This window comes from Lactuca serriola, chromosome 3 (genome assembly GCF_051521515.1).
Source record: "Lactuca serriola cultivar US96UC23 chromosome 3, Lser_US96UC23_V15, whole genome shotgun sequence".
NCBI lineage: Eukaryota > Viridiplantae > Streptophyta > Magnoliopsida > Asterales > Asteraceae > Lactuca > Lactuca serriola.
Genome location: NC_136410.1, coordinates 35,202,253 through 35,230,196, shown reverse-complemented (window position 1 = coordinate 35,230,196; position 27,944 = coordinate 35,202,253). Strand labels below are relative to the sequence as shown.

Below are 27,944 nucleotides of genomic sequence, written 5' to 3'. Positions count from 1 at the left end.
AAACACATCTAGGAAAGTAGACTCACGATTTGGGATGAAAACCCGAAGATCCGTGAGAGAGAAATTGGCTTTTCTCTAGTTGGAAATGTGAATAATGAATAATTTAGTTCAGAATTCTATTTATAGTCCTGAAATATTTTGGCAAAAATATTTTTATTCTGGAATTGGATTCTAACATTATGAAGTTTTGAAAGGCTCAAGTTTCACAAACCCATGAGCATCCACTCTCCTGATATCTCCTTAAACGTAAACCCTAATGTACACAAACTTATTCGGAAAAGTCTGAAAATCACTGAAACTGGACTGGCTTCTATTGAATAGATATTGTTTGTACAAAATGGAAATTTCGGGTTGTCACAGAAGCTGATGAAATTTTTTTTTCATGGATTATATTTGTGTTAACAGATGTCTGTTTTGTGAAATTGATATGTTGTGATAATCTATTTTTTCTGTTTTGATTAGAATTTTGATAAACTAATGAAATCATTTAGAAAGGTTAATGAAATTGGTTTGTTGCTTAAATGTTAATACTATATGTATTCACAGATAATGGATGAAAACAACACTACAATTGTTGATTGTGAAACATCTTTAAAAATGAAAAAACCAAAATTTGGGTGGGATAATTGTAGCTTCATGGTGTTTGTTGATTCGTGCTTGATTGAAAAAAAAAAGGCCGTAAACCCACTTCCTCCTTTGATAAAATTGGGTGGGAAAATATACAAAAACGCATTAAGGAGAAAACAGGTTATAGCCTTGAAAAAAAAACAACTAACAAACAAATGGGAGAACATGAAAAAAGAGTGGAAGCTTTATGACCGCTTAATGAGGCTTGAAACCGGACTCGGTGGGACGAGAAGCCTAGTAGATGCGTCCCCCGAGTGGTGGGAGGAGAAAATAAAGGTATGATTACTATTTTTTTAATTATTTTAAGTTATGATTGCATATAGATTGAACATATTTGATTTACAATATCTTTTTGTCTTGTAGGAGAATAAAGATTATGCCAAATTTAGGAACACAGATTTGAGCATATTTGATGAGAAATATGCTATTTTGTTTCGGGATTCTGTTGCCGTTAGAGATCAGACTATGACTCCATTACAATTTCAAAACAATAGCAATCCAAACGAAGAAAATATGGAGGGCAAAGGAGATAGTGATGAAATCAATTTAGATGATGATGAGCCTCTTTTTACTAGTCTCCATGAAAGTAGTTCAAGTAAAAAGAAGAGGTCTAAGTCTGTTTCCAACAACCGTCCAACCAAGAGTAAAAATTCAATTTATGAAGAAAAAGTTGATGCTTTATTGGATGCCATATCATCAAAAAGCACACAAACTTATCCACAAAATAATCTGTCCCCAACAATAGCAGATTGCATGGCCATTGTCATCAAGTTCCCCGATTTTCGTAAAGGGTCCAACAATTTTTCACAAGCCTTGTTTGTCTTCACCAAAAAGCAAAACCGTGAAGCTTTTATGTTTCCAACGACCGACGAAGCCAAGATGGAGTTTCTTAAGTTACTTATGAAATAATGATTTAGCCATATGTGTTATGCTTTGACATTTATGTGTTATCCTTTGACAATATGTGATATGCTTTGACATTATGTGTTGTCCTTTGACATTATGTATTTGACATTTTATATTATGTGTTATTGTTTGACTTTATGTTATGTGTTAATGGTTGACATCAATTTATTTGTATTATGTAGGATGAATAGTGATGATCCTAATTCATCGAATCATAATGAAGAATGTGTAATGGAAGAGGATAGAGAATTTGAAATGTTATGTCGATTAGCTTTGAAAGGGATAATACTCGCTCGTAACTTACGTACACCATGTCACACTTCAGATTGCACAGGGCACATGTTTATTACATAAGTACTAAATGGCCATCCTAGACGTTGTTATGAGATGTTTAGACTCAACGTACCGATTTTTAGACAGTTATGCTTAGATCTTGCTACAAATTACGGGTTACAACAAACCAGAAAAGTATCTATAGAGGAGTCTGTAGGAATATTCTTGATGACTTTGGCGCATGGGTGTAGCAATAGATTTGTGCAAGAATTTTTTAATCATTCAGGGGAAACGATTCACAGGCATTTCCATACAGTTTTAGAAGCCATGCTAAAACTGAGTGCCGACATCATCAAGCCAGACGCAAACTATAATGATGATGTTCCCAAATATATATTAAATAACCCTCGGTATTATCCAATGTTCAAGGTATTATCCAATGTTTATTTTCTTGGTAGTCAAACTTTAACAAATAATTTATTTATGATATATTTTTGAATTTGAAGGATTGCATTGGTGCTATAGATGGAACACACGTTAGGGCATCGGTTCCACAAAAAGATGAAGTGAAGTACATTGGTCGAAAGGGATATGCAACACAAAATATAATGGTTGTTTGTGATTTTAACATGTGCTTTACATTTGTTTGGGCCGGTTGGGAGGGGACTGCACACGATACAAGAATTTTCAATGAAGCCTTACAGAGACCAGATCTTAATTTTCCCTATCCAACGGGTGGTTAGTATTTTTTTTTTTTTTTTTGGAATACAAGTTTTATGTTTTTACTACTTGTTTGAAACGAATAATAAATGTTTGTTTTATTTACAGATAAATATTACGTTGTTGATGCTGGATATCCAAATACGAGAGGGTATCTTGCTCCATACAAAGGCACAAATATTCGTTATCATTTACCAGATTTTCGACGTGGATACACGGCTGCTATTCGTGAACCTCGTAGACCGAAAGAGAAATTTAACTATCTCCATTCATCATTGTGAAATATCATTGAACGAACTTTTGGAGTGTGGAAAGCTAGGTGGACATTATTAAGAGACATGCATGTTAATTACAAGTACAAGAACCAAGTGAAAATTGTGATAGCATCGATGGCGATCCATAACTACATTAGAAAGGTTGGTAGGTTTGATGAAACGTTTAATAAGGCACAACAAGAATCCTACAATCCCGTACGAGGTGATACCGGTAGTGATGTTTATGAAGAAGGTCCAAGTACACGTCGCACGAGCAATGATGATTTATATATGGCAGCGAGACGGGATATTATTGCACAAGATATATTCACATTACGTAGATGAATGTAATATTATCTATGATATTTTTTATGAATTATTTACAATTTGTATAAACGTAATTTTAATATTGTCATGGTCTAATCCAAAAAATTAGAAATATTTTAATTTGTATGAACGTAATTTATATTTTACATTTGTATGAACGTAATTCTAATATTGTCATGGTCTAATATAAAAAGTCCTCTTATGAATTATTTACAATTTGTATGAACGTACTAATTTTAATATTTTCATGGTATAATCTAAAAAATTAGAAATATTTTAAAAGACATTTATATTTTATATTTTCTAATAAAATATTTATAAAATTATAATATGTGTTTAGAAAAAAAATTAAGTATAAAATAATATGTGTAAAGTAGTAAATCAATGTAAATATGTAAACATGTCATTTTTTTGTCATTTTACATATAAAAGTTAAACCAAACACTTTAACTTTTGACTTTTTCCTTCAAAAGCTAATCCAAACACATTTTAAAAAATAATTTTTTCAAAAAGTCATTTTACAAAAAAGACTTATTTTCCCACAAAAGCTAAGCCAAACACCCTCTAAAGTTATACAAAGGAGAGGCTTGTAGGGCGACAATAAAAATTTATAAGTTCATGGGAATGGGGCAGAACAGATTTTCTTTGGGGCAAAACTTTAGGTATAACGTTTGATATGCAAAAACTAATAGTCAAAGTTGAAATGTTTAATATGCAAAAACTAATAGTCAAAGTTGAAATGTAATTAAATACCAAGATGGAATAAGAAAAACGAATTAATGCTTTATACATGGCAATCTTTGTAAAGAATAAAATAGATAATTAAATTTCAAATGAAAAATCCCGTTCTTTTACTATATTTAAATAAACCAACGCATTAAAAAAAAAAAAAAAAGCGATTCCTTCTCATGATTTACTCTTCATTCATCCTATAAGAGTGTTTTCTTCGTGGAATGAAGTGACACCTTGCATCTTATTTTACCAAACAAATTCTTTAAAATAATAAAATAAGGTTTCTTTTTCATATCTTAATTCATTAAAACTATAAAATGTTTTTTTTTATCTTTAATAATCAATATAAATTTGTTCATATGTCTATTCAAAAGACTACCATTGACAATTTCATGAAACAAACACACACACAATTTGCCAAATGCAACATTCCTAGACAACACCATTCTTTGGTTTCATCACCTTAAAAAGACCACATCAAAACAGCCGGCCATATGTACATATCTTTATCAGCATCTTGACCTCCTCTATTTAACACAACCAATAACGGAATCATAGTTCAACTTACACGTATCCACATCCCCCAACCAACAAAACTAACATGAACGGTGGTGGCCGGAGGAAAATGAGTGCACCGTTACCTAACTCCTCAAAAGATAGAGATGAAGACCTTGTTTTATTCCGGGAGATGCATAAACGCGATAAAGATCGAGTTGTTAGCCTTCTTCAACCCGTATCCGATGAATTTGAACCCAATGGTTAGTTATATTATCTATTTTTTCAAAGCAATTAGTACAATTAATATTGATATCATTTTAACATGTAGGAAACTATCCAATCTATGGAATGGCATCCGTGAAGAAACCAGGATTTGGATTCCTTGGAGAAACCGAGAAAAACGACTACGACTGGTAACTCCTTTTTTTATCAATTGTTGCGTATGTAACAACTTCAAATTTTATATAAAAAGAGTAATTGTTGTGCTTTTTAATAAAGGTTGAAGACACCACCCGCAACACCTCTCTTTCCATCTCTCGAGATGGATACAAAAAATGGGCATGAACTAGTCGTTCAACGTGAATTGCCCATAATCCAACCACTTTCACGGGTATGTTCAGTTTTCATTTTATATTTTTAATCCCCCTTAATATTCTTTATTTGGACACATGACATTTTCTAGAATTTTTAAATCTTCTATTTTCCACTTGTCATTTTATTGTATTTTTTATTTTATTAAATTAAAATTTCACATTTAATATGTAAGGTAATATATATGTAAGGTATTTATTAGAAAGAGTTTATTTATATATGTAATGTATTCAATACATTAAAGCCTCATTAATTTTAGAATTCAAAATTTTTCTCATTTTTCTTATGTAATGTATTCAATATATGTAATGTATAAGGTATTTATTCAGTACATTAAAGTCTCATTAATTTTAATAATTCAAAAAAATTCTCATTTTTTTTTATATATTCAAACTTATCAAATTGTTAAAATTTTATATATTTTTTTAAATAAATTCATGTAATACGTGGGTCTCACACCTAGTTTGTATAATAATTATCTAAAACATAGGTAAAGATGTAGTTTGGATAAAATTGATTTGGTTCTTATCTAGAAAGGTAAAATGTTGTATTGCTATATAATGCATCAATTCCACCTTTACATTTCAAAAACAACTTTCCTAATATTCATAATTAGTAAGAGTTGTGAGGATAAAAGAAAAAAAAAGGTAAACAGGAAGGTTAACTTGAGTTATCCTATCTAATAATCTTACCTAATAAATTAAAATAATTTTGACACTTATCATTTTTTCCTTAATTTTGACACATGTTATTTTCTAGAATTTTTAAAGTTGTTATTTTCTACTTGTCATTTTTTGAGGATTTTAATTTTTTTTTAAAATAAAATTCCAAAAAATTCTAATAGGTTATATATATGTAAGGTTATCATTCTATTAATTTTCATAAATGATCCAAATATTTTGATTTTTTTCATAAATGTTCTAAAAGATTATATTTCTTTTTTATAGAAAAAACATTATTTTATAAAATATTTAATATTTATATATTCATATTAAAATTTTACTTTTAATAAACCCGTATAGTATCTGGCTTAGACCTGGTCCTTTATAAAAAAAAAAAAAAAAAAAAGAAGAAACAAATATAAGTAGTAGTAATCCACCACACATTAAGTGCTTTTATTCATCAAACCCTTTAAGTAAAAAGGTAAAAAAGAAACTGAACCTAAAGAACTCGGCCTAACACTAAAATAACCACAGTTTGCAGTTAAACCAGAAGAGAAGGAAACAAAGCAAACAGGCAATGGAGAAGGAAGGGTGAAAATTACAAACCCTAAACCAAGGATTCCAGCGAGATCGGTAACTCCTAGCGGTAGGTCAACCGGTTTGTTCACTGATCAGAAAAAGAACATAAAAACAGCTCCGATCCCGGTAATCACCGGTGTAAACAAGATTACTGATGTCACTAACAAGTCTAATACCACTTCATCCATATCAAATCAGTTGAAAAGCATAACAAATTCGTCACCAAGAACCTCACAGAAAACTCGAGGGGTTTCGCCTCTTGTAACATCGAGGATTCCGGCACGGATTTCTGGTTTTTCAGACGAGACACCGGCTAATTTAAGGACAGATCGGTCTACTTCTGCTTCAAGAGGACGACCTGTTAACACTCCCGTGGCTGCTCCTCAGAAGCCGGAGGTTTTGAATATGAGAGGAAGAAGACAGTCGTGTTCGCCGAGTGTTATGAGAGGTCGGAAAGTGGCGCCTACTAATGAAGAAAGTGTGAACACCATGGCTGTTCAAAAGGGTAACAATAGAATGTTTCAAACGGGAAATGGGGGACAGTTTCTTGGAAGTAGGATGGTGGACAAGATTATGAATGCGAGAAAGTCAAGTGTTGAAGAGAAGGAAACGAGGATGAAACTTAATGGTTCGATTAATGAAGGATCTGGTTATGGAAGGATAATGGCGAAGAGTTCATTAGATATGGTATTAGATATGTTTTGCTTTTGCTCTTAATTAATTTATATATACTTTAATTGGAGTTTGACTTAAAAGGTTTAACACTTTGACTTTTTATGACTTGCAGGAGACTAAGCGGGATTCAGTTCACTCCCGTCAAGTTGGACTATCATCGGGAAGAAAATCTATTTCCACGACCTATGCTCCTACTTCAAGGTCAAATGGGGGAAATTATAAAATGTGATCCATGCATGTAAAACAGTAAAATTCAGAGTGTTTGTATCTACGGTTGACTAATGATATATAAGCTGATTTTAGTGATTTATTTTGATAACAGATTGGAGCAATAGATGCATGAAAACATACGATGACTTGTACTAAATTTGTTACGAGTTTGCAGTGGCATTCAAATTCTCACCATGGAGTCTTATTATCATGTCATAAATACTCAAATCCTCTAGCTAGGCAGATTAGCTTGCTTCCAAATTATTAAAACCACCTTCATGTACGTGTGCATCTTCTTTAGATTATAATATCGATCTGTACATGCAGCTTAGGGTTTTTCAACGTTCAATCGAGCTTTCTTCAAACTCCATGCACTCAGCTCAGAAATCACTACACTTTCAGTTCCGTAGTTGAAGACGAAAAGTCGAGCTACTTCTCCAATGGCTAATGTCGGGTAAACCCTAGCTGTGATGCAAGTCTTTCCTCCTCCTCCAAAGCTCTCAACGATCGAGTGATCTATCTGTATAGAAATCCAAGATCAAATTAACAATTAAACTACATTACACCTTCCATAGAAAAACATATATAACAAAAACAAAACAAGTAGATTTACAAACCAAGGTTCTGAGTGAAATTTCATCTTGTTGAGGATCTACGTCCAGAAATGCTCCATATGTCGTTTTGTCAATCCCGTCCTTCGTGGAAGACCTGGGATTTGTAGGTTTGGAATGTAATTCGTTAGTAATTGAATAACATAGAGAATTAGAGATACTTCAATCGTGGAATACCTACCGGCTTTGATCACTGCACATCACCACGACATATCGTCCGTTTTTTTGAAAAACCCTAAAAAAGACTGCAGTTTGTTCGGCCAAGTCGTTGGAAGCCAAAGCCAACAGCCCAAAGGGTCCAAATTTGCCTTTCTTTGATGCATCGTTTTCGCTGCAGATAACCTGTGGATCATCAAACCAACTCGCGTCCATTTCTTCAGCGTCTTCTAAATTAGCCAGTTTGAACGAAATCTTCACATCAGCCTTTCAAATAATTAACCAATTGTTAGCCCAAATTAAAGAATTCTAAATGGAATTTAAGCAAAGTTACTTAGACTTATATGGCTTACCTGAGAAGCAGTGATACCCTGAATTTCATGTAACGAACCACCTTCAAGCTTCTTATTTTGAAAACTAACTTCGTTTTCATGTAACATCTCGATTTCCTCGATAGGCCATTGTAGGAGCTGCTTCTGGTTTTTGTCGAGCCAAATACTCCTCGGAAACGCCTGTATTTAATTTATAAGTGAATTCATTATTACATGTGTACGTATAATAAGAAGATGAAATAATTGAAATTAATCTTCTATCGATCTATATATTACTTGAACTCCGGACCATCCTTTAGCGATAACATCAGCTTCAGAATCAGTCTCGTTCACCCAAGCAGTCATGATCCTTCGGTTTTTCACAGGATCGAAAAACGATTTGGAAGCGTAGTAAATCCCGTAATCAAGCCTCAAAGTAGTAGTCGTTAATTCGTCTTCAGGAACATAGTGTTCTTTCTCTGGACTATATTCCCCGATCAAGTAGCAGTCTTTTCCATGATCTTGTATTCCCAATTTCAACACATGCTTTACCCGGTTGCTAGGGTTGATGACAGATGCATCCACACCATTTGTGCTATCAACCCACACAGGAAAGAAATCAGGACATTCCCACATTCCGGTCCCAGAAACTTTATGTAATGGCGAATCGGATTTAGTCCAATTAACAAAGTCGTCTGATTGGTAAAGAAACGCGATTCCGGTCTTATCTCTCTGACTTCCGACAAGTAATCTCCATTTCCCGTCTTCTGCAAGCCAGACGGTGGTCGGGTCTCTGAAATCATCCGGTTGAATCTCTTCCGGCAGGCTGATGATTGGATTAGCGGTGTGCTTGACCCATTCTCTGAGATAGGGATCTGATAAGTCCTTTGGGAAGGCCAAGTTCTGGACTTGGCGGTTTTTAGTGTCAATTCCGGTGTATAACATAATAGGTTTTCCCCCGGGGATGACGGAAGCAGAACCAGACAAGCAACCATTGATGTCGAAAGGTTCGGATGGAGCAAAGGCCGGGTCTAGATGGATCCAGTTGATTAAGTCGTGTGATACGGAATGTGCCCAATGCATTCGTAAATTGAAGAGTGGGCCAAAAGGGTTATATTGATAGAACATGTGGTATACTCCATTGTAGCACATTGGCCCTGGATAAATATACATATGGATATACAGTTAGAATTTAGAAATATATGCAATCTAAGTTAGCTGCTTACAAATTTGGTGATTGACCAATGAATTTTGTTAGAGTTCATTACTTAATTAACTTTTTGAATAGGAATATACTATTTTGAAAAGATATTTACCATTTCATTGTGGTTTAAGGTTAGAAGGCATGTGGGAATTAAAAGACTTTTTATATGTCTTTTACAAAAAGAGGACATATTAATATTTTTAGGACTAAGGTCTATTTTTAGGACTAAGGTCTTCTAGAAAACGAATAATTTTCGGTAAAGATATTTGGTTCATTTGTAGTCAAAAGAGCTCAAGAAGAGCTTTTAACCAAAAAATACTACCACTTGTTACATTATTTTTTTATAGTATATATCTTGATGAAAAAAATGATCTTGAGTTGAAGAAAAAATCAAACAAATCAATAAATATAAAAATGAAAGTTTATGTTGGGTTGGAAATCCTTATCGGTAAGTAAAAAAGACTAAGCAGAAAGAACGAGAATTGGAAGACGATAAGAGAACACAAGGTGATGATGAGATCTACAATGTTATAATTAATCATTGTCAAGTAAATGTTTTTTTAACTACCAGTCAATTGGTAAATATTTTTTTAATGTTTTACAGAATACGTACTAGTTTCTTTACTTTAAGTAGAACAAAGTTCAAAGTTGGCCTTATATGTAATTTGACTATTTTTATACTCATGAATCATGATATGGCCCGAATCGGTTTTTTAAGTACAGGTAACTTGAATTATTTTCTTAAAGAAAGTACATAATCTTTTACACGACAAAACAAGTGATTTTGGACGGGAACGTAGAGAAAGTCGATATATTTTATGGGAATCAAGATTTGATGCTATTTTATATCCACAACTTTATTTCAATAAATATAGAAAGACATGGGAAGCAAAGAAAGAAAGTAATCTATAAGCTTTTTTAATTAAGAACAAGTACATTGAACATTTGATTTACAACGTCATAACAAGTATAAAAAACTAATCAAAATTAGGAAACAAAAAGTCAAAAAGTAGGTGTTGATAATACTTACCATTAGGATCTGTGCCATGCAATCAGAATCAGTCATATGCCATGTTCGTCATAACAGATCAACAAAACCATTAATGCGATATAAGAACATGTACATGAGGAAAGTCAAAGCTGAAGAAAAAGAAGATTAAGAGAAGTCAAAATTATATATAAAGAAAATCTCACCGTTCATCCAGTTTTGCGGAGGCTGGAAGTGAAACGCCGTCCTATAGGGCTGCTCAGCAAGAAGAGATTCCGACATGATTAACACTGCTGGGATAGGATAGGATACCAGAAATATTAGGAAGAAGAATGAAGCAGATTGGGGGATTATATGATTACCTCTTTGGGTCTTCCATGATAATATAAAGAATTTCCTTGTCCTTCTGTTTTTTTGTTTGATTAGTTTACAATAATAAATAATTTATGTTTTAGTATCACTAAAACTTAACTCACCAAAACCTATTTCTTAAAAATGTTGATGTACTATATAATAAAAACTCATGGAGGGTGGATTCGTTGATTTTGAAAACCCTGTGCCAAGAGTGAAAATAAACCCCTAAAATTTTCGGTTAGCGATAGGTGGAGTTAAGATCGCGGAACAAGCTAGAATCACGGCTATGGACCTGAAACAAAGAGCAAAACTGAAATGGGAGGTAGACGGCGATGAAAATACACGTTTCTTTCATGGTTACGTTAATAATAGGAACCGAAAAAATCACATTCACAGGATTATGACCGGCGGAGGATGGACCACGGATCCGAATATAATAAAGCAGGAAGCAGTCATATTCTTTGAAGAGAAATATAAAGAAATTTGGCCAAACAGACCCTTGTTTCGTAGTGTTGGATTCCGCAAGCTATCTGAAGCTGATGCTACCTTCTTGGAATGAGAGTTTTCGTTGGGAGAAATAAAAAAACGTAGTTTGGCTGTGTGGTGGTGATAAGTCCCCGGGGCCAGATGGATTCACTTTCAAATTCTTCAAAAAATAGTGGGATTTACTTAAAAATGATATTGTAGGACTGGTTAAATTCTTTGAAGCTGGAAGCAAGCTTACTAATGGATGCAATTCTTCGTTCATCTCTCTAGCCGCCAAAACCAAATATCCAATTCACTTTAGTGACTTCAGACCTATAAGTTTGATCGGATCACTTTTCAAAATCATTGCAAAACTTTTAGCCCTTAGACTAAAAAAGGTTATTGGTAGTGTTATCAATGAGGTTCAATCTGCCTATGTGGAAGGAATAAATATTCTGGAGGGTCCTTTGGTGGTTAATGAACTCTGCTCCTGGGCAAAAGAGAAATAGAGAAAGTTGTTACTGTTTAAGGTAGATTTTAACAAATCATTTGATTATGTGAATTGGGTCTTTCTGGATTCAATTATGCAACAAATGTGCTTCGGTAACAAATGGTGAAACTGGATTCACAATTGTTTGGATTCGGGAAGAGCATCAATAATTATCAATGGAAGCCCAACGGGAGAATTATCCATGACTAAAGGGGTGAGGCAAGGAGACCCACTATCCCCACTCCTCTTCAACATTGCGATGGAATGACTTCATATGGCGATGGAAACGGCGGTAGACAAAAACTCTGACATTTGTTTGTCACATCTATTTTATGCAGATGACGCATTATTCATTGGAGAATGGTCAAGGCGTAACTTCGCAAATCTGGCAAGAATTTTGAGATGTTTCTATGTTTCTTCTGGACTGAAAGTGAACTTTAGTAAGTCTAAAGTGTTTGGTGTTGGAGCGCCCCCTAGTGAGGTTTCAAATTAGTCCGCTCCCCTGGGGTGTGAACCATCATCTATTCCGTTTAGCTATCTTGGTATCCCGGTTGGAGAAAACATGAACTTGAAGAGAGCCTGGAGGCCGATAATTGAAAAAATTCCATTCCAAACTCTCGACCTGGAAAGCAAATACACTTAGCTTCAGGGGTAGACTAATTTTAGCAAAGGCAGTGCTCAATAATCTCTTAACTTATTTTATGTGTACATCTTTGCTGCTCCCAAAGGTGTCATTGATACATTAGAAAAAATCAGAAGGAGGTTCATATGGAGCACTAAAACTCAAAAGAAAAGTATCAATTGGGTTGCATGGGATACTCTTACAGCACCAAAAAAGGTAGGTGGCGTAGGACTTGGTTCCATAAGAAGCCTCAACCTGTCTTTGTTAGCCAAATGGATGTGGAGGTTGAAAGCGGACAACTTTGTCATGTGGGCGGCGTATTCACGGCTTAGACAGAAAACATTGGTCTAGCTTTGCTAATAAAGCTATAACTGGTGTTTGGAAGAACATAGCCAGAACCCGGTCCGCCCTAAAGACTTTTAGTATTGATTCTAACAAAATTGTTAACTGGGACTCAATTGAAAGTCGTTAGGCGTCTGACTTCGTGATTGACTACCAATTCTCTGTAAGCTTGTTGCGTGAACAGATTGAATTGGCTAGTCATGTAGTATGTGATGGACCTTTTGAGTGGAGTAAGGAGGTATCATTTAGGATTTGTTGCTTCATATGGAGAGCGAGGCTGGGTAGGATCCCATCATCGGTTGAGTTAAGTCGTAGGGGGGTTACAATTACTTCGATCACATTTGGTTCATGTTATCTTGAGGAGGAGTCAAGTGACCACATCTTGCTATCATGTCCATTGGCGAAAACTGTGATAGATTCGATTCTATCTTGGTGTGAAATCCAAGATGGAGATTTTCAATCGGTGAAGGATGTGTTACTTTACATATCGAGATGGTCACGTTGCAAAAAGAAAAGAAGTTTGTTGAATGTGGTTTTTTTCGGGGTTTTGTGGTGTATCTGGATTGATAGGAACAATCGAGTTTTCAAAAACATTACATTTGTTCCGGCTAATACTGTGGCAAGAATCAAGTCGATAACGTTCATTTGGTGCAAGCATAGGGTTCGTTAAGAACATAGACCGGAGAGTTTGAAACTTAAATCCTTTTCTCTGCTTGTAATTTTTGTTATTTTTCTTTTTATTTGTACTTTTTCCCCCACATCGTCTTGATGTTGGTGTTCTAATATATTTGCCGTTTAAAACATATTAGCAATGGATTAACATCAAATTAATGACAGATTAGCAATTAGTCACCATTACAGATAGATTAACGACATATTCAATTTTCGGACCCATCATGACACGAGTCATGTGCGACACCTGGTACATGCTCATGGTCCGACTTGCAAAATCTAATACTACCCAAAATATCTTGTTTTATAATATGATAAAAATATAGTAAGTAAAAAAAATCATGATCACAATGGTTTTTATTTTAAACAAATAGCTTATCACCCAAAAGTTCCTTCAAATAAAATTTGGAAGTTGTTATATGTTAATATGTTATGTGTTGTTTTACATCTAACCGGGAATCTCAAGTCTAATAACAAATCGGTTGGCTTACGTACTTAAAAAGTTTAAAACATTATTTTCTTGACTACGAGAGATCTGTATGGGCTTTAAAGATCTTATTGATTTGTCGTGACCTCAACAGTTGGTACGAATAATTCTAGTACTTTATGTTTTCTTTCTTTTTAATGACTTCTTTTCGGATATTATATATTGACCATAGCATTAAGGAATTTAATATCCTGACTTTGCATCTGTCCCTTTAGTTGATAGTAATTTACTATGGATAAATTTGTTATAATAATATAATATCGTCACTCCGTTTTAATTTTGATGCGTCAATATGTGAATAAGTGGCGGACGCAAAACGTTTTAGTAGGGGTGACACTAAAAGAATTTTCGAAAAAATCTAAATTACTAGTGACACTCGTATTTTAAACCGGTGCACCTAATAGAAAAAACATTAATAACATAAAAAAAAATTACACTATGTATCGGAATCGGAGCAGTGAGCCGGTATCCCCCGGGCACTACTACTGATGTGAATGATGTGTATGCATAAGTATTTTTTATGTACATAATGATTGATTGATTTTGGTCATATGACTTTTAATATTACATTACTAGTTTATAACTTGTGAGAACTACGGTTATAATATTAATTAAATTTTCATTGTAAACTCAAAATTATTAATTAAGTATTTTAAATAAATTATTAATTAAGAGATAATTTTTAGTTATATAAAGTTATAACGTTGATTCAAATAAAAACGTGAAATTATATCATTTTATAATCTGTATTTATTTTTTTATTCTAATGTTATTAATTTAATTTAATTAAAATAGAAAAATTAAAATTTAAAATTTAAAATGAAGAATTAATACATTGACAAGTGGCATGCCATTAATTAGAATGTCTAATAAGATGACACGTAGCAAAATAACTACTCTTTTATTAGTATAGGAAGATTTTTTATATCGGTATTATTTTATATATGAAAAACAACAAATATAACCAATTTTCTTGTTTTTTTTAAATAAAAAACATCCAAAATTAAGTGACATGCCACAAATAACCAACCATTTAGCAGTGGGGTCGCTCATAAATAAGGGTGGTCACTAGCGTTGTAAACAAACCAAACGAACATGAACAAAGGCTTGTTCATGTTCGTTTGTTTAAATTAAATGAACACCTGAACGAACACGAACGGATAAACGAACGGGTTTTCTTGTTCATGTTCGTTTGTTTAACAAAGTACCTTCTTCATGTTCGTGAACATGCTAAACGGGCAAAAACGAACGAACATAAACGAACAAAGATAAACAAACACAATTGAACATATATAAACATAAACGAAAATATAATATAGTGATGTAATAAAAAACAATTAAACATATATGAACATAAATAAACATAAAAAACGAACATAAACAAACGTTAACGAATGAACGAATGAGGCCATTGTTCATATTCGTTCGTTTAACTAAACGAAAAAAAATTTGTGTTCATGTTTGTTCATTTATTAAATAAACGAACATAAAAGAACTTCCCACTGTAACACCAAGTTCAAGTTATAATTACTTTTGTGTTCATGGACATTTAATGCTTGGCGACACTCGATGAAACACACATTTCTTTTGAGTGTCACTACATGGCAAGATATTGGTCACGCCGTGGCAGCCACCTGGATGCAAACCCTAATTTTTCAATCCTTAAGCCCTATTTAAGGGATGCGATGACTAAGGTTTGCACACACTCAGCCTCCACTACCTCCCTTTCACCCCAAACAAACAAACGCTAACCCTATTGTTGAGTTTTTGAAGCTTTTGTGGTAATTTTGGTGCCTTAAAGGAGAAAAAGGTGTCCATTGAGTGTAGATCCAGCAAGCAAGCTCTTCATCCATATTCTAGCTCATATTATAGACCATTGTGAGTCTCTAAGTTCCAATCTTTATGTGCCATGCTTCTATATCTAGGCTTTTATGCCTTGTTCTTCATGTTTGGGTTAGTTTGTATGGTTGGATTTTATAAAGTTGGCAAATTTATGATCCTTGAGGTCCCCTTCTGGTTATATGTTCCAGATCTGAAGTTTGATTCCTTGCCTGAGGTTTTTACCTAATTTTCATCATTTTTTACCTAGCTAGAATTCAAGATATGCATTGAAGATGCATGTCTATAAAACATAAACTTTTATGACCCATTGGGTGTGAGAAAGCCTCCTAGAAAGTATGGGTATATAACTTGAAGGATTAAGAGCTTAATGCATTAAGCTGGTCAGAACAGTTCTCATGATGTGGAGGTTTAGCTCCCATAATGTGGCATTAGTTTAACATCGTGTTCCTGGTACGCAATTAAATTATTAAAGTATTTATTTTTGAGCTACTCAACGAGTTGGTAGTCTTAACTCGTCGAATAGATGCCAGTAAGGTCGCGGGGTTTAAAGGGTCTACTCGGCGAGTCCAAGAATGGACTCGACGAGTAAGTCTGCTAGGAGGAAACCCTATTTTCGGGGTTTTGCACTATTTACGTCTCCCGGTGTTGTGCCGGTTTTGCCGTAAAACTTCGACGGACCATAACTTCTTCGTTATAACTCGGATTTCGGCGTTCTTTATATGTACGGAACCCTTGAGATGTATTCTACAACTTGGTTAAGATTATTTATTCTAAATAATATTTTGTCGAAAAGTCGTTTTCGACCCCTATTATGTCAAAATTGACTAGCATGGATCTACGGACGTTACAATTTATAAGGTGGGTTGCACCTAATCCCACATCGGCTTGGAAGGAGAACGAAGCACCGCCTTATAAGAGGTGTGGATACCTTCATTGTCACAACGCGTTTTAAAGCCGTGAGGGCAACAGATCCCATAAGAACTCTGCAGTTAAGCGTGCTCGGGCGGGAGTAGTATCGGGATGGGTGACCCCCTGGGAAGTCCTCGTGCTGATTGGCCCAAAGCGGACAATATTGTGATACGTGCCAGGGGGGATGTTACATGATCACATGGCACACACCACAGTCTTCAGCCTGGGAGTTTTACTCTGATATTTTGATATGAGATTTGTTATGTGATAGATATTATGATACATAATACACGATTTTATTTATGATTATGAATGTTTTCTAGTTTAAAGAATTATTTGAAAACGAAATTTTAGGACCGTATTTTGGGATGTTTCAAGTTGGTATTAGAGCCTTGGTTTGAGGGATTCGGGCACACTTTCGGGTGTGTTTGGACTCAAACTAAGGAAGTGGTATAAATTTTTCAAAAGAAAATCATTTTTACAAAAAAAAAAAAAGGATTTTGGAAAATAGAAAGGAATTTTGAAAAGGGAAAAATGGTGTGGTGCATGTCATCAGCCGAGCTCAAGTAAGTACTCCCAAATTACCCATACAAGTTTATGTTATGATATGTTTTTCAACTTTATGAGAACAACATGCTAAATTAGGACTAAGGATCTAGGAAGAATGCCATATGTGCCCTTTTATATGTGTATCAGCTTTATGAACTGCATGCTAGTACATATTAGATAGTTGAGTAGTATATGCCTGATTATGTGTACTCAATGTCCGAATGCTGCTTGCTATGTGCTTTTAGGAGTTCTCATTGTCCTTCACTAACTAGTAAACGAATATGTTACGTTACATATTGGAAGGAATAAATAATTTCAGAAGGTTAGGTCTAGCTTTATTTCGCAGCTCTTGTTTGAGTCTAACCGTTGTAGGGTAGGATCTCTCATTCGAAGATTTATCTAGTCTAAGTAATATGTAATAGTATACGCGAGCTAGTTAGGGGAAGATAGTGGGGACTTCTTATGCAGCTGATGGCGGAGAGTGGGATGGTGATTTCCCTAGGGCAAGCCTAGGAAGAGAGTAGCGAGTGAAGCAGTAGTAGTAGAAGGGACTTGGTGGAGTCAAGGCAGTTCTTAAGGAAAGTACAGATAGATGTGGAAGGTAGTATGGGCCCGTACTACTGAAAGCAGAGGATTCGTACTCGAATCAAGGAAGGTTGAGATAAAGCCAGGGAACTTGTAGTGTTTGAGATCCCTCCAGTTATGTTCAGTATGTTGATGTTTGTTATGATGTGTTTTTCAGAATGGTGGTTTTACGCCCTAGACCAGCAGTCGGCAGTTCAGGTGCAGGTGAGGGATCAGGATCATGCTCTGGAGCTGAGCAGCTAGATGAGCAGACTAGGGAGTTCATCTCCTTAGAGATCACACACAACATATTAGAACAGTCTCCTGTGATCTTTGGTACGATCAAGGATGGCATTCTTGAGCTTTTGGATGAGAGGTTGAGTGCTTTTCGCACTGAGGTGGCGGCTATGATGGGGTCGTACACACTGACTTTTAGGGAGTTCACGGCTTGTGGAGCTCCCGACTATCATGGGGCTCGAGACCTCATTGCGAGTACAAGATGGTTGGCGGATGTTGCCAACACATTCCACACCAGCAGATGTCCCGAGGGGGACAAGGTTAGGCTTGCGTCTTATCTTCTGAAGGACAGGGCACATGATTGGTGGGAGGAGGTTGGGAGAGACATTGGTGATGATACAATATTGGATGCGATGGCCTGTAGTGATTTCACGACCAGGTTCAGAGCCGAGTTCGCACATGTTATTAAGGTGTAGCAGCTTGCTAAGGAGTTCCAGGATCTATAGTAGACAACAGAGACAGTGGCGGATATTACCACCAAGTTTAGGGAGAGGGCCCTTTGCGTTCAGCAGTGTGTAGCGAACGAGGAGATGAAAAAGGCCCGATATCATGAGATGCTGAGGAGTGATATATCAGACAGTTTGTGAGCCGGTCCAGCTGCAAGACGTTGGAGGATATGATAGCGAAGGATCATGAGAGGGAGATTGATTTAGAGATGGAGAGGAAGAGGAAGCCATAGGCAGTGTCTGGCACGGAGGACTCGGGCAAGAAGCCCAAGGTAGATTCCTGAGGGAAGGGCCAGCAGGGCCGAGGCCGTTGTGGCAAGTGCGGCAGGGGGCATGAGGGACCGTGTAGGGCGGGTAGTTCGGGCTGCTTTAAGTGCGGACGAACTGGACATGTCAGCAGAGATTGTACTGCTACTACCACCACCACTACAACATCTGATCTGATTTGCTTTCAGTGCAATCAGAGGGGACACAAAAAGTCTCAGTTTCCGAGTTTACCATTAGTAGGACATGTTATGGCACCTTCTCCTACCACTTTGAGGATTACAGACGACCGTCAGGGATGGGCTGAGGCGCCAGTGGCGAAAAGCAGAGCCTTCCAGTTTTACAGTAGGGGAGGCACGTGCAGCCCCTGATGTGGATACTGGTATATACCTTCTCCATTATCTCTTTATTATTTTTTATTATTACTCATGTTTTGTGTGTTTGTTTATAGGATCGTTCTTAGTGAATGGTATATCAGTTATGGTATTGTTTGATTCGGGGGCTACCCGATCTTTTGTGTCGCTAACACTTATCAAGCGATTTAGAAGAGCTCCGGGGGAGCTGGATTGCCCACTTGATGTAGAGATAATAGATGATAGGACCTTCAGGGTTGCGAGGGTTCATAGAGGTTGTACGCTACAATTATTTGACGAGCAGTTTTCAGTGGATTTGGTTCCTATTCCCCTGCGAGGGAATAAGGTTATAGTTGGTATGGACTGGTTGAGCTCCAATGGGGAAGTGATTGACTGCGAGCAGAAAATAGCGAGGGTTCACATTCCTAGTGGGGGAGAGTTAGTGATTCAGGGTGAGAGGCCACAACCCGGACCGATTCTTTGTTTAGCGGCGAGAGAGAGGCGCTACTTTCAGCAGGGTTGCGCAAGATATGTCGCCTATGTCATGGATACCCAGAATAAGGTTAAGGAAACAATTAATGACGTACCAGTGGTGCGTGAGTACCCAGATGTATTCCCGAAGGATTTACCTGGGATACCTCTGGTAAGGCAGGTTGAGTTCCGGAGTGACCTGGTCCCCCGTGTGGCTCCGATAGCCAAGGCACCATATCAGTTGGCTCCTCCTGAGATGCAGGAGTTGTCTACACAGCTGCAAGAGCTGCTACAAAGGTTTTATCAGGCCGAGTAGTTCACCATGGGGAGCCCCGCTTCTGTTTATGAAGAAGGACGGGTCGCATCGTATGTGCATAGATTACTGGGAGTTGAACAAGGTGACGGTAAAGAACCGTTACCCACTCCCGAGGATAGATGATTTGTTTGACCAGCTTCAGGGAGCATCTTGGTTCTCCAAGATTGATCTCCGGTACGGATATCACCAGATGCGGGTCAGAGACGATGATGTGTAGAATACCGCTTTTAGAACCCGCTATGGTCACTATGAGTTCGTGGTGATGCCGTTTGGGCTCACCAATGCTCCAGCCAAATTCATGGACCTCATGAACTACGTGTGAAGACCGATGTTAGATCGGTCTGTAATAGTATTCATTTATGACATTTTGGTTACTCCAAGACTCAGGAGCAACATGAGGAGCAGCCGAGAGAGGTACTAGAGACACTGGAAGGAGAGACTTTATGCAAAGTTCTCCAAGTGTAACTTTTGGTTGCGCGAGGTGCAATTCCTTGGGCACCTTGTCAACCAGAAGTGTATTTGGTAGATTCGGCCAAGATAGAGTTCGTAATGTAATGGGAGACTCCGAGGTCTCGAACTGAGATTCGGAGCTTCCTGGGTCTGTAAGGGTATTATAGGAGATTTATCCAGGACTTCTCCAAGATAGCAGTTCTGTTGACCCGACTGACCAACAAGTCGGTGGTTTTTCGTTGGGGTCCTGAGCAGCAGACAACCTTTGAGTCACTCAGGCAGCGATTGTGTGAGGTGCCGATTCTCATCCTGCCAGAGGGAGTAGATGACTTCGTAGTCTACTGTGACGCTTCAATCACAGTTATGGGAGCAGTGTTGATGCAGTGAGGTCAGGTGATAGCTTATGCTTCGAGGCAGTTGAAACTATCCGATGCACGATTTAGAGCTGGGGGGCAGTGGTGTTCGCCCTCAAGATTTGGCGACATTACCTCTATGGGGTCCAATGTACAATTTACACAGATCACAAGAGTTTGAGGTATCTCATGGATCAGCCGAATCTGAACATGAGGCAGCGTCGGTGGTTGGATGTGGTGAAGGACTATGATTGTGAGATCTTTTACCACCCGGGCAAGGCCAATGTAGTGGCCAATGCCCTGAGCCGCAAGGAGGTGGTGGCCCCGATCCAAGATGTGTCTGAGGATGACAGTGATTACTCTACTGTTGGAGTAGATTAGGGAGGTGCAGGCCGAGGGGCTGAAGGAGGAGCGCCAGAAGTGCGAGTGGATTGTGGGCCGAGTAGCTTCGTTTGATTACGATAGTCGAGGGTTGTTGAAACTGCATGGGAGGGTCTGGGTACCATAATGGGGCGGAGTACGACAATTATTGATGGATGAGGCCCACAAGTCTAGTTTCTCCATCCATCCACGGGCGACGAAGATGTACAAAGATCTTCGAACCGATTACTAGTGGCCCTGCATGAAGCAGGACGTAACTTGGTACGTGGAGAGATGCCTGACCTGCAGGAAGGTCAAGGCAGAACACCAAAGGCCTCACAGCAAGATGTAGTCGTTAGACATTCCTGTGTGGAAATGGGAGGATATCACCACGGATTTCATTACTAAGCTTCCCAGGATCACACGTGGGGTCGATTCGATATGGGTCATCGTGGATCAATTGACCAAGAGTGCTCATTTTATACCGATCCAGGAGAGCATCTCGGCCGAGAAGTTGGCCGAGATTTACGTGCGAGAGATAGTGGCACATCATGGAGTGCATGTGTCGGTAGTGTCAGACTGAGATGTCCGTTTCACTTCCAGATTTTGGAAGCGGTTTCACGAGGAGATGGGTACTCATCTCCACTTCAGCACCACTTTCCACCCCTAGACGGACGGACAAAGCAAGAGGACGATTCAGACTCTTGTGGACATGCTTTGAGCATGTGTGCTAGATTTTGGTGGAAGTTGGGATATGTATCTTCCGTTAGCGTAATTTTCGTATAACAACAGCTACCACTCCAGCATAGACCAACCTCCCTTCTAGATGATTTACGGGAGGAAGTGTAGGACCCCGATCTGTTGGGGTGAGGTCGGTCAGAGGGTCATGGGAGTACGGAGGTAGTACTTAAGACCATGGAGCAGATCCAACAGGTCCGGAGCAGGCTCCAGACTGCTCAGAGTCGGCAGAAGAGTTACGCCGACAAGCAGCATTCGGATTTGGAGTTTCAAGTGGGTGACATGGTCCTCCTGAAAGTGTCACCCTAGAAGGGTGTTATCAGGTTTCGGAAGTGGGGCAAGCTGGGCCCTATGTTCATTGGTCCGTTTAGGGTTTTGGCCCAAGTGGGTCGGGTTGCTTACCGGTTAGACCTTCCAGTAGAGCTCAGCCAGATCCACAACATAATCCACATTTCCCAGCTATAGAAGTGCATGGTGGATGATTCAGCAGTGGTACCCATAGAGGATATTCAGGTTGACGACAGCCTGAATTACATAGAGAGACCAGTGGCGATTTTAGATCGCAAGACGAAGGATCTAAGGAATAAAAGGGTTGAGATAGTGAAGGTGCAGTGGCAGCACCGTAATGGTTCAGAGTGGACATGGGAGCCCGATGAGGAGATGAGGGAGCACTACCCAAAGTTGTTTTCAGACATAGCAGACTCCGAGGACGAAGTCCAAGATAAGTGGGGGAGAATTGTAACGCCCTGTTCCTAGTACGCAATTAAATTATTAAAGTATTTATTTTTGAGCTACTCGACGAGTTAGTAGCCCTAACTCGCCGAGTAGATGCTAGTAAGGTCGCGAAGTTTAAAGGGTCTACTCGGCGAGTCCAAGCATGGACTCGACGAGTAGGTCTGCCAGGAGGAAACCCTATTTTCGGGGTTTTACACCCTATTTAAGCCACTTAATTCCCCATTGGGCCTCCTTTACCAGCCTCCCTGTCCTCCAGAAACCCTAATCCGTTGAGAGCTTCACCTTTGAGAGATTATTGAGAATTTGAATGTGTTTTTGTGTTATAGAAGAGACTTGGAAGAGTTTGGAGCTATCAAGCTTGTGGAAGAAGATCAAGATCCAGGATTACATTCATCTTTGGCAGCCTTCTGAGGTAAAAAGCTCTTAGCTTGATAACCTATAGCTTAGATCTCCCTTAATGTTGATTTATGGATCTTTTTGACCCTTTTGAGTAGAATAAGTTTCTTTTCATGGGTTGTATGCTAAGCAATCCCCCTTTCCTGTGATATTTAGTCTCTAGAGTCATAAAAGGGGTCTTGAATCCGTTTTGGTCCAAGCCATGGTCATGTTCATAGAAGTGGGTTGCTATAACTTGAGGTTGGGTCCATTTGAGGTGTGCAAAGCCATCAAGTCTCCAACTTTATAGAAATAGACCATGGAACGACCTGGATCTGCATTTTAGAGCTGTAGAAGGGAGAAATCAATGGTATAGTTTAGATCTGCAAGGGAATCGATGAGTTCATAAGGGAACTCGACGAGTTCGATGAAGAAACCTCGATGATGTTCATAGGACTCGGCGAGTTGATTAAGGAACTCAGCGAGTTGGATGATATTGTCCCTTTTCTGATTATGTTAGGGCTCGGCGAATCTGAGGATGACTCGACGAGTTAGTTCGACCAATCGCGATGACAAGTAGCTTGGGAACTCGACGAGTCATGGGGTGACTTGGCGAGCCGAGTCGCGATTCCAGGATTCTGAGTTCTAGGACTCGGCGTGTCACAAGGCTGACTCGACAAGTTTGGTCAACTTGGAAAATTTACCTTGATAGGATGTTGACTTTTACCAGGGGTACAATGGTCATTTTAATCTAAGAATAGTTAACAATTTTTGACTAAGTGTCATTATGGAATTTATAGCAGGAGAGTCACCGGAGCAGCAAACGGGAATTCCTCACCCAAATTTTTAGCAGTCAGTCATACGAGGTGAATTTACTTTCAGTAGGGATGGGTCGAAGGCACCAAGGTCGGCTCGTCTATATGATATGTTAGTAGTTGAGTGTGGGCGAGGCCCGAATCTCGCAACAGTCTAGTGTGGTCGGGGCCCAATTCTCTTAGTATTACTTGAGCATATATAGGTGATTACTTAGTAAATATACTTGTTATCTATGTGATACTTAGATTCATGTTAGTAGCAGAGTGTGTGCAGGGCACAAATCTCCTTGACAATGGAGTGTGGGCGGGGCCCGAATCTCCTAGATAGCAGAGTGTGGGCGGGGCCCGAATCTCCTAGACAACGGAGCGTGGAAGTGGCCTGAATCTCCATGAGAGTGGGCGGGGCCCGTGTCTCCTAGTTGTCTGATATTTGTATGGTATGTGGTATATTGGGGAGTTCACTAAGTTTCGTGCTTACAGTTTTCAGTTTTGGTTTCAGGTACTTCCACTAGCAAAGGGAAGGGCTCAGGATGATCGCATAGCACACACCACAGTCTTCATCCTCGAAGTTTTACTCTGATATTTTGATATGAGATTTGTTATGTGATAGGTATTATGATACATGATACATGATTTTATTTATGATTATGAATGTTTTATAGTTTAAATAATGATTTGAAAATGAAATTTTTGGACCGTATTTTTGGGATGTTTCGGTTAGGTGGTCTTCACGACTGTTCTGTCATGAGGTCACCATGATGTGGCAAATGCTTGGCCATGACGTAGCGACCGACTGATGGAACTTTGACCATTGACTTTTTGACCAAGTTGACTTTTGATCAACTTGAGGATTTTTAGGCTATGGATTGAGAATAGGTGCCTGATTATCGTATAGGTGACTCGTAGTGCCAATTCTTGGATTGTGCGAGCTGTACTTTTTATTTGCTAAACTACGAAGTGAGTTTTATCACTATACTTTGTACTGCAATATGTATCCTTGTGTGTGGGATATTGGTATGTTTTAGTGATTTGTTAGATTAGTAGATATGTTATGATTACTTATGCTTTGTTGGTTATTGTCTATCTGTTTGCATATGTAGACATATTGTGGTTGGGTTGAGGCGGTCCTTCTTTGTGTTGTAGGCCAAGATACTCGGGCAGTCCAGATGTATTCTAGGCCTTGTACGACAGTCCAATCAGACTTTAGGCCCAAAGGAGTGGTCCAACTATACCTTAGGCATTGTGAGGTGGCCCAGTTAGATTGTAGGCTCGGTAGAGCGGTGCATACATCTTGTAGGTCTTGCTAGGTGGTCTATACATATTGAAGGCTCATGCGTGCATGCATTATATGTGTATTTTTGTGTGGGTATTTTGGGGAAACTCACTAAGATTTGGCTTGTAGTTTTGGATTTAAATGTTTCATGTACTTTAGAAACAACACTTTATACCTAGGAAAACCCTACAAATGGGATGTGAAATAGTGACGCACTACAAAATAGCATTTTAGACCTATGTATTGTTTATATGAGTTATGTGTCTGCTTTAATCATTATATCTGTCTAAAACGCAAATTGCCATATGGCACAATTCAAAACTATGTATTTAACACATGACACTCTTATATGATTCTAGAAATTGTTTTCCTGCTCTTAGCATCAAAAATTGGAATTATAAATTTTGTTCTTTTTCCATACAGAATTACAACTTGAATTTGAATTACCATATGTTTTGTAAGCCACTGTTTTTTGGTTCATCCCTATATCACAACTATCTCCCTCTTAATTTCACCTTTCCATTTTGAAAATCAAACCACCCAACTCCATAGTTTTCGCCTTTCCATTTTGAATTACCATCTATTTTGTAAGTCGATGTTCTTTGCTAATGAAATCTTTTCCTAATCTATCTTTTCATTTTTATAAACACGATCGCACAAAATTAGGGATAAAATCGCAAGAAATCACCTACATATCTGCTTCCTCTCTCTTTATCTTTCACGCCTAGAAGGGAAGTTCTTCATCTCTGTCTTCCTCGTAAGTTTTTATTGAACCCCTAATTAACTGAGGCTGATATTTACGAGAAATCTATCATATCAAGACTCTAATTGAAGCCAAGTTCCATGGAAGTTCTAGCACCGTTGTTTTGTTGAGTGAGAGTTATATAACATTGACCTACGAACAATCAGCCGAAAATATTTTTCATGACTTTTCCACTCTCCAAAAATCCACTCGATTTGATGGCCCAAAAGTTCTTTAGGAAGGTATAAGAATTAAATCTCCAATTGTAGACTCTATGGCCTTGAAGTTATGTAAATGACTACATAGTAAATGAGGCTTCCAATGCCTCAAGTGGAGGGTCTAGTCTGATAAGATCCCAGCCAAGATCCATAATCTGTAAAAAATATGGCGAAGGATTTTATGCATTCAACGCAAGACGAAGAATGGTACGTAGATGCACCCCACGGTGTAAAAGAGATGAATACTCCTCAAATAGAACTCAACTATCTGAGATAAGAAATGTGGTCAAAATGTTTGCCAAAAACAAAGGTATGCAACCCACACCGCGTTCCTATAGTATTTGCACTCAAGTGGGACATCCAACCGAAATGTGCCCACAAATACAAGAAGATTTGGAAAAAAGTGCAAGCAATGGGAGTTTATTCCGGGAAAAATCAAAGGAATTTCAATCAGCCACAAAGCAATCAAAAGTAGAGCAAAAATCAAAACATGGGTTATCAACCAAGACAAGAACCTCCTTACAAATAAAGACCACCATTCCAACCTCAAAATTTTCAGCCAAGGCAACCACAACATCCACCTCAGTAAGAGGCTTCATCAAGTATGTCCTTGGAGGACATAGTCATGAGCTTGGCAACTAGCACTCAATCCTTCCAACAAGTGACAAAGGCAAACATAAAAAAAATAGAGCAACAAATTTCATAACTTGTCACTCCCATAAGCAAAATGGAATCTCAAGGAAAATTTTCCTTCCAAACCGAAAGTGAATCAAGGCACAAAGCTTGTGCCATCACATTAAGAGGTGGAAAGAGTAATAATGATATGAAATTATTGGTTGACCATGAAAAGGAGGAAGAAGAGATTGTGGTGGAAAATTTGTGTCAAGAGGACAAAAGGTAAGATAAGTGTAATGCTCGGTTCCTGGTAAGTATTTTAATAAAGAATTATTCATTTTTGCAAAGGGACTCGACGAGTTGGAGGCCCCAAACTCATCGAGTAGGAATGGGATTTTTGGACGCAGGAATTGAAGTTTACTCGACGATTCGAGAAGCCTCGACTCGACAAGTAGGGCTGCCAGATTGAAACCCTAATTTTCAGGGTTTGCACCCTATTTAAAGACCTTAACACTCCCATTGTGGCCTCCCTCATCGCCTCCTATAGTCCAACAAACCCTAATTCGTGATCTTGAGCTTTGTGAGTGTGTGTGAGCGAAAAAGGAGTGATTCCTTGGTGTTTTCTTGAAGGAGGGGAGGCTAGAAGTGCTTGGTTGAAGGAAGGAGCTTTGGATCCAGAAGAAGAACTCCATTTCCAGTTCATTTGAGGTATAAAGTCTATACCTTGTCTATTTGTTTACTAGATCTCTTCATGGGGTAGTTTAGGACCATATGGAGCATAATATGGAATCATTCATGGATGCAAGCATGTTTTGGTGTAATAACTTCATATCCAGAACCTTTGAGGGACTCCATGGCATAAAGGTGCCAACTTTATGGCCATGGAAGTCCCATGGATCATAAGAACCACTTTTTAGGGCTATTTGAGCTAAATAACCCATGCATGAACGTAAAGTTTGTAACTTTATGTGTTATATCGACCCTAGGAGGTCAGATCTATGTTTTGGATGCATTAAGCCCGATTAAAATCGAATGGATAGATTTGGACTTTGGGGGACTCAGCGAGTTGGGTCGTGGTTCCCTAAACTTTTCTGTTACTAGGAAAACCCGTTGAGTCTAGAAGATGACTCAGCGAGTTAGACGTGTTTATGGATTTAAATATCAAAGAACTCGACGAGTCCAAGGATGAACTTGGCAAGTTAAGAGAAAAATGTTCCGACTAATATGAAGAGGAACTTGACGAGTTCAAGAATGAACTCGGCAAGTTGAGAGCAAAATGCCCCAACTGATGTAACGCTCTGTTCCGAATTGACTCCTAGTCTTGGGTGGTGGCTTGAAGGTCGGTCATTATAAGTATTATGGCTCTTGGGAAGGTAAGATCTAGCTCTTTTGGGTGCGGGTGATGTATTAGAAGTGATCCGGGTGGTCGGTTCGTGTTTTGGAGCCTAGGGGTATTTTGGTAAAATGGCAGTTCACGTTTTTGTGGAAAATGGACTTTTGTCG

At 38.1% G+C, this 27,944-nt stretch overlaps 3 protein-coding genes across 3 annotated transcripts; 2 read left to right on the top strand and 1 right to left on the bottom strand.

The window, feature by feature from the left end:
• Window positions 1-671: 671 nt before the first annotated feature.
• Window positions 672-1,574, top strand: LOC145094344 (uncharacterized). Its single transcript, XM_079032582.1, has 2 exons — window positions 672-903; window positions 991-1,574. Exons 1-2 carry the CDS (start codon window positions 793-795, stop codon window positions 1,534-1,536), a joined length of 657 nt encoding a protein of 218 aa, XP_078888708.1. The 5' UTR covers window positions 672-792; the 3' UTR covers window positions 1,537-1,574.
• A 2,866-nt stretch (window positions 1,575-4,440) lies between these two features.
• Window positions 4,441-7,179, top strand: LOC145095131 (uncharacterized). Its single transcript, XM_079033065.1, has 6 exons — window positions 4,441-4,597; window positions 4,666-4,750; window positions 4,836-4,947; window positions 6,125-6,856; window positions 6,957-7,045; window positions 7,167-7,179. The coding sequence occupies exons 1-6, from the start codon at window positions 4,441-4,443 to the stop codon at window positions 7,177-7,179; spliced, it is 1,188 nt and encodes a 395-aa protein (XP_078889191.1).
• Window position 7,180: 1 nt separating this feature from the next.
• LOC145091869 (beta-fructofuranosidase, insoluble isoenzyme CWINV3-like) lies at window positions 7,181-10,676 on the bottom strand. The gene is made up of 7 exons (XM_079029688.1): window positions 10,531-10,676; window positions 10,367-10,375; window positions 8,430-9,289; window positions 8,175-8,333; window positions 7,847-8,088; window positions 7,672-7,762; window positions 7,181-7,574 (listed from the first exon to the last, which is right to left on the bottom strand). Exons 1-7 carry the CDS (start codon window positions 10,604-10,606, stop codon window positions 7,383-7,385), a joined length of 1,629 nt encoding a protein of 542 aa, XP_078885814.1. The 5' UTR covers window positions 10,607-10,676; the 3' UTR covers window positions 7,181-7,382.
• Between the last annotated feature and the right edge of the window lie 17,268 nt (window positions 10,677-27,944).

Excerpts from the sequence above, each read along its gene's own strand:
- LOC145094344 (XM_079032582.1), top strand. The coding sequence starts at position 793 with ATGAAAAAAGAGTGGAAGCTTTATGACCGCTTAATGAGGCTTGAAACC. Across the intron at positions 904-990 it reads GGTGGGAGGAGAAAATAAAG|GAGAATAAAGATTATGCCAA; the intron begins GTATGATTACTA and ends TTTGTCTTGTAG.
- LOC145095131 (XM_079033065.1), top strand. The coding sequence starts at position 4,441 with ATGAACGGTGGTGGCCGGAGGAAAATGAGTGCACCGTTACCTAACTCC. Across the intron at positions 4,598-4,665 it reads CGATGAATTTGAACCCAATG|GAAACTATCCAATCTATGGA; the intron begins GTTAGTTATATT and ends TTTAACATGTAG. Across the intron at positions 4,751-4,835 it reads GAGAAAAACGACTACGACTG|GTTGAAGACACCACCCGCAA; the intron begins GTAACTCCTTTT and ends TTTTTAATAAAG.
- LOC145091869 (XM_079029688.1), bottom strand. The coding sequence starts at position 10,606 with ATGTCGGAATCTCTTCTTGCTGAGCAGCCCTATAGGACGGCGTTTCAC. Across the intron at positions 7,763-7,846 it reads ATGTGCAGTGATCAAAGCCG|GTCTTCCACGAAGGACGGGA; the intron begins GTAGGTATTCCA and ends TACAAATCCCAG. Across the intron at positions 7,575-7,671 it reads AAATTTCACTCAGAACCTTG|ATAGATCACTCGATCGTTGA; the intron begins GTTTGTAAATCT and ends ATTTCTATACAG.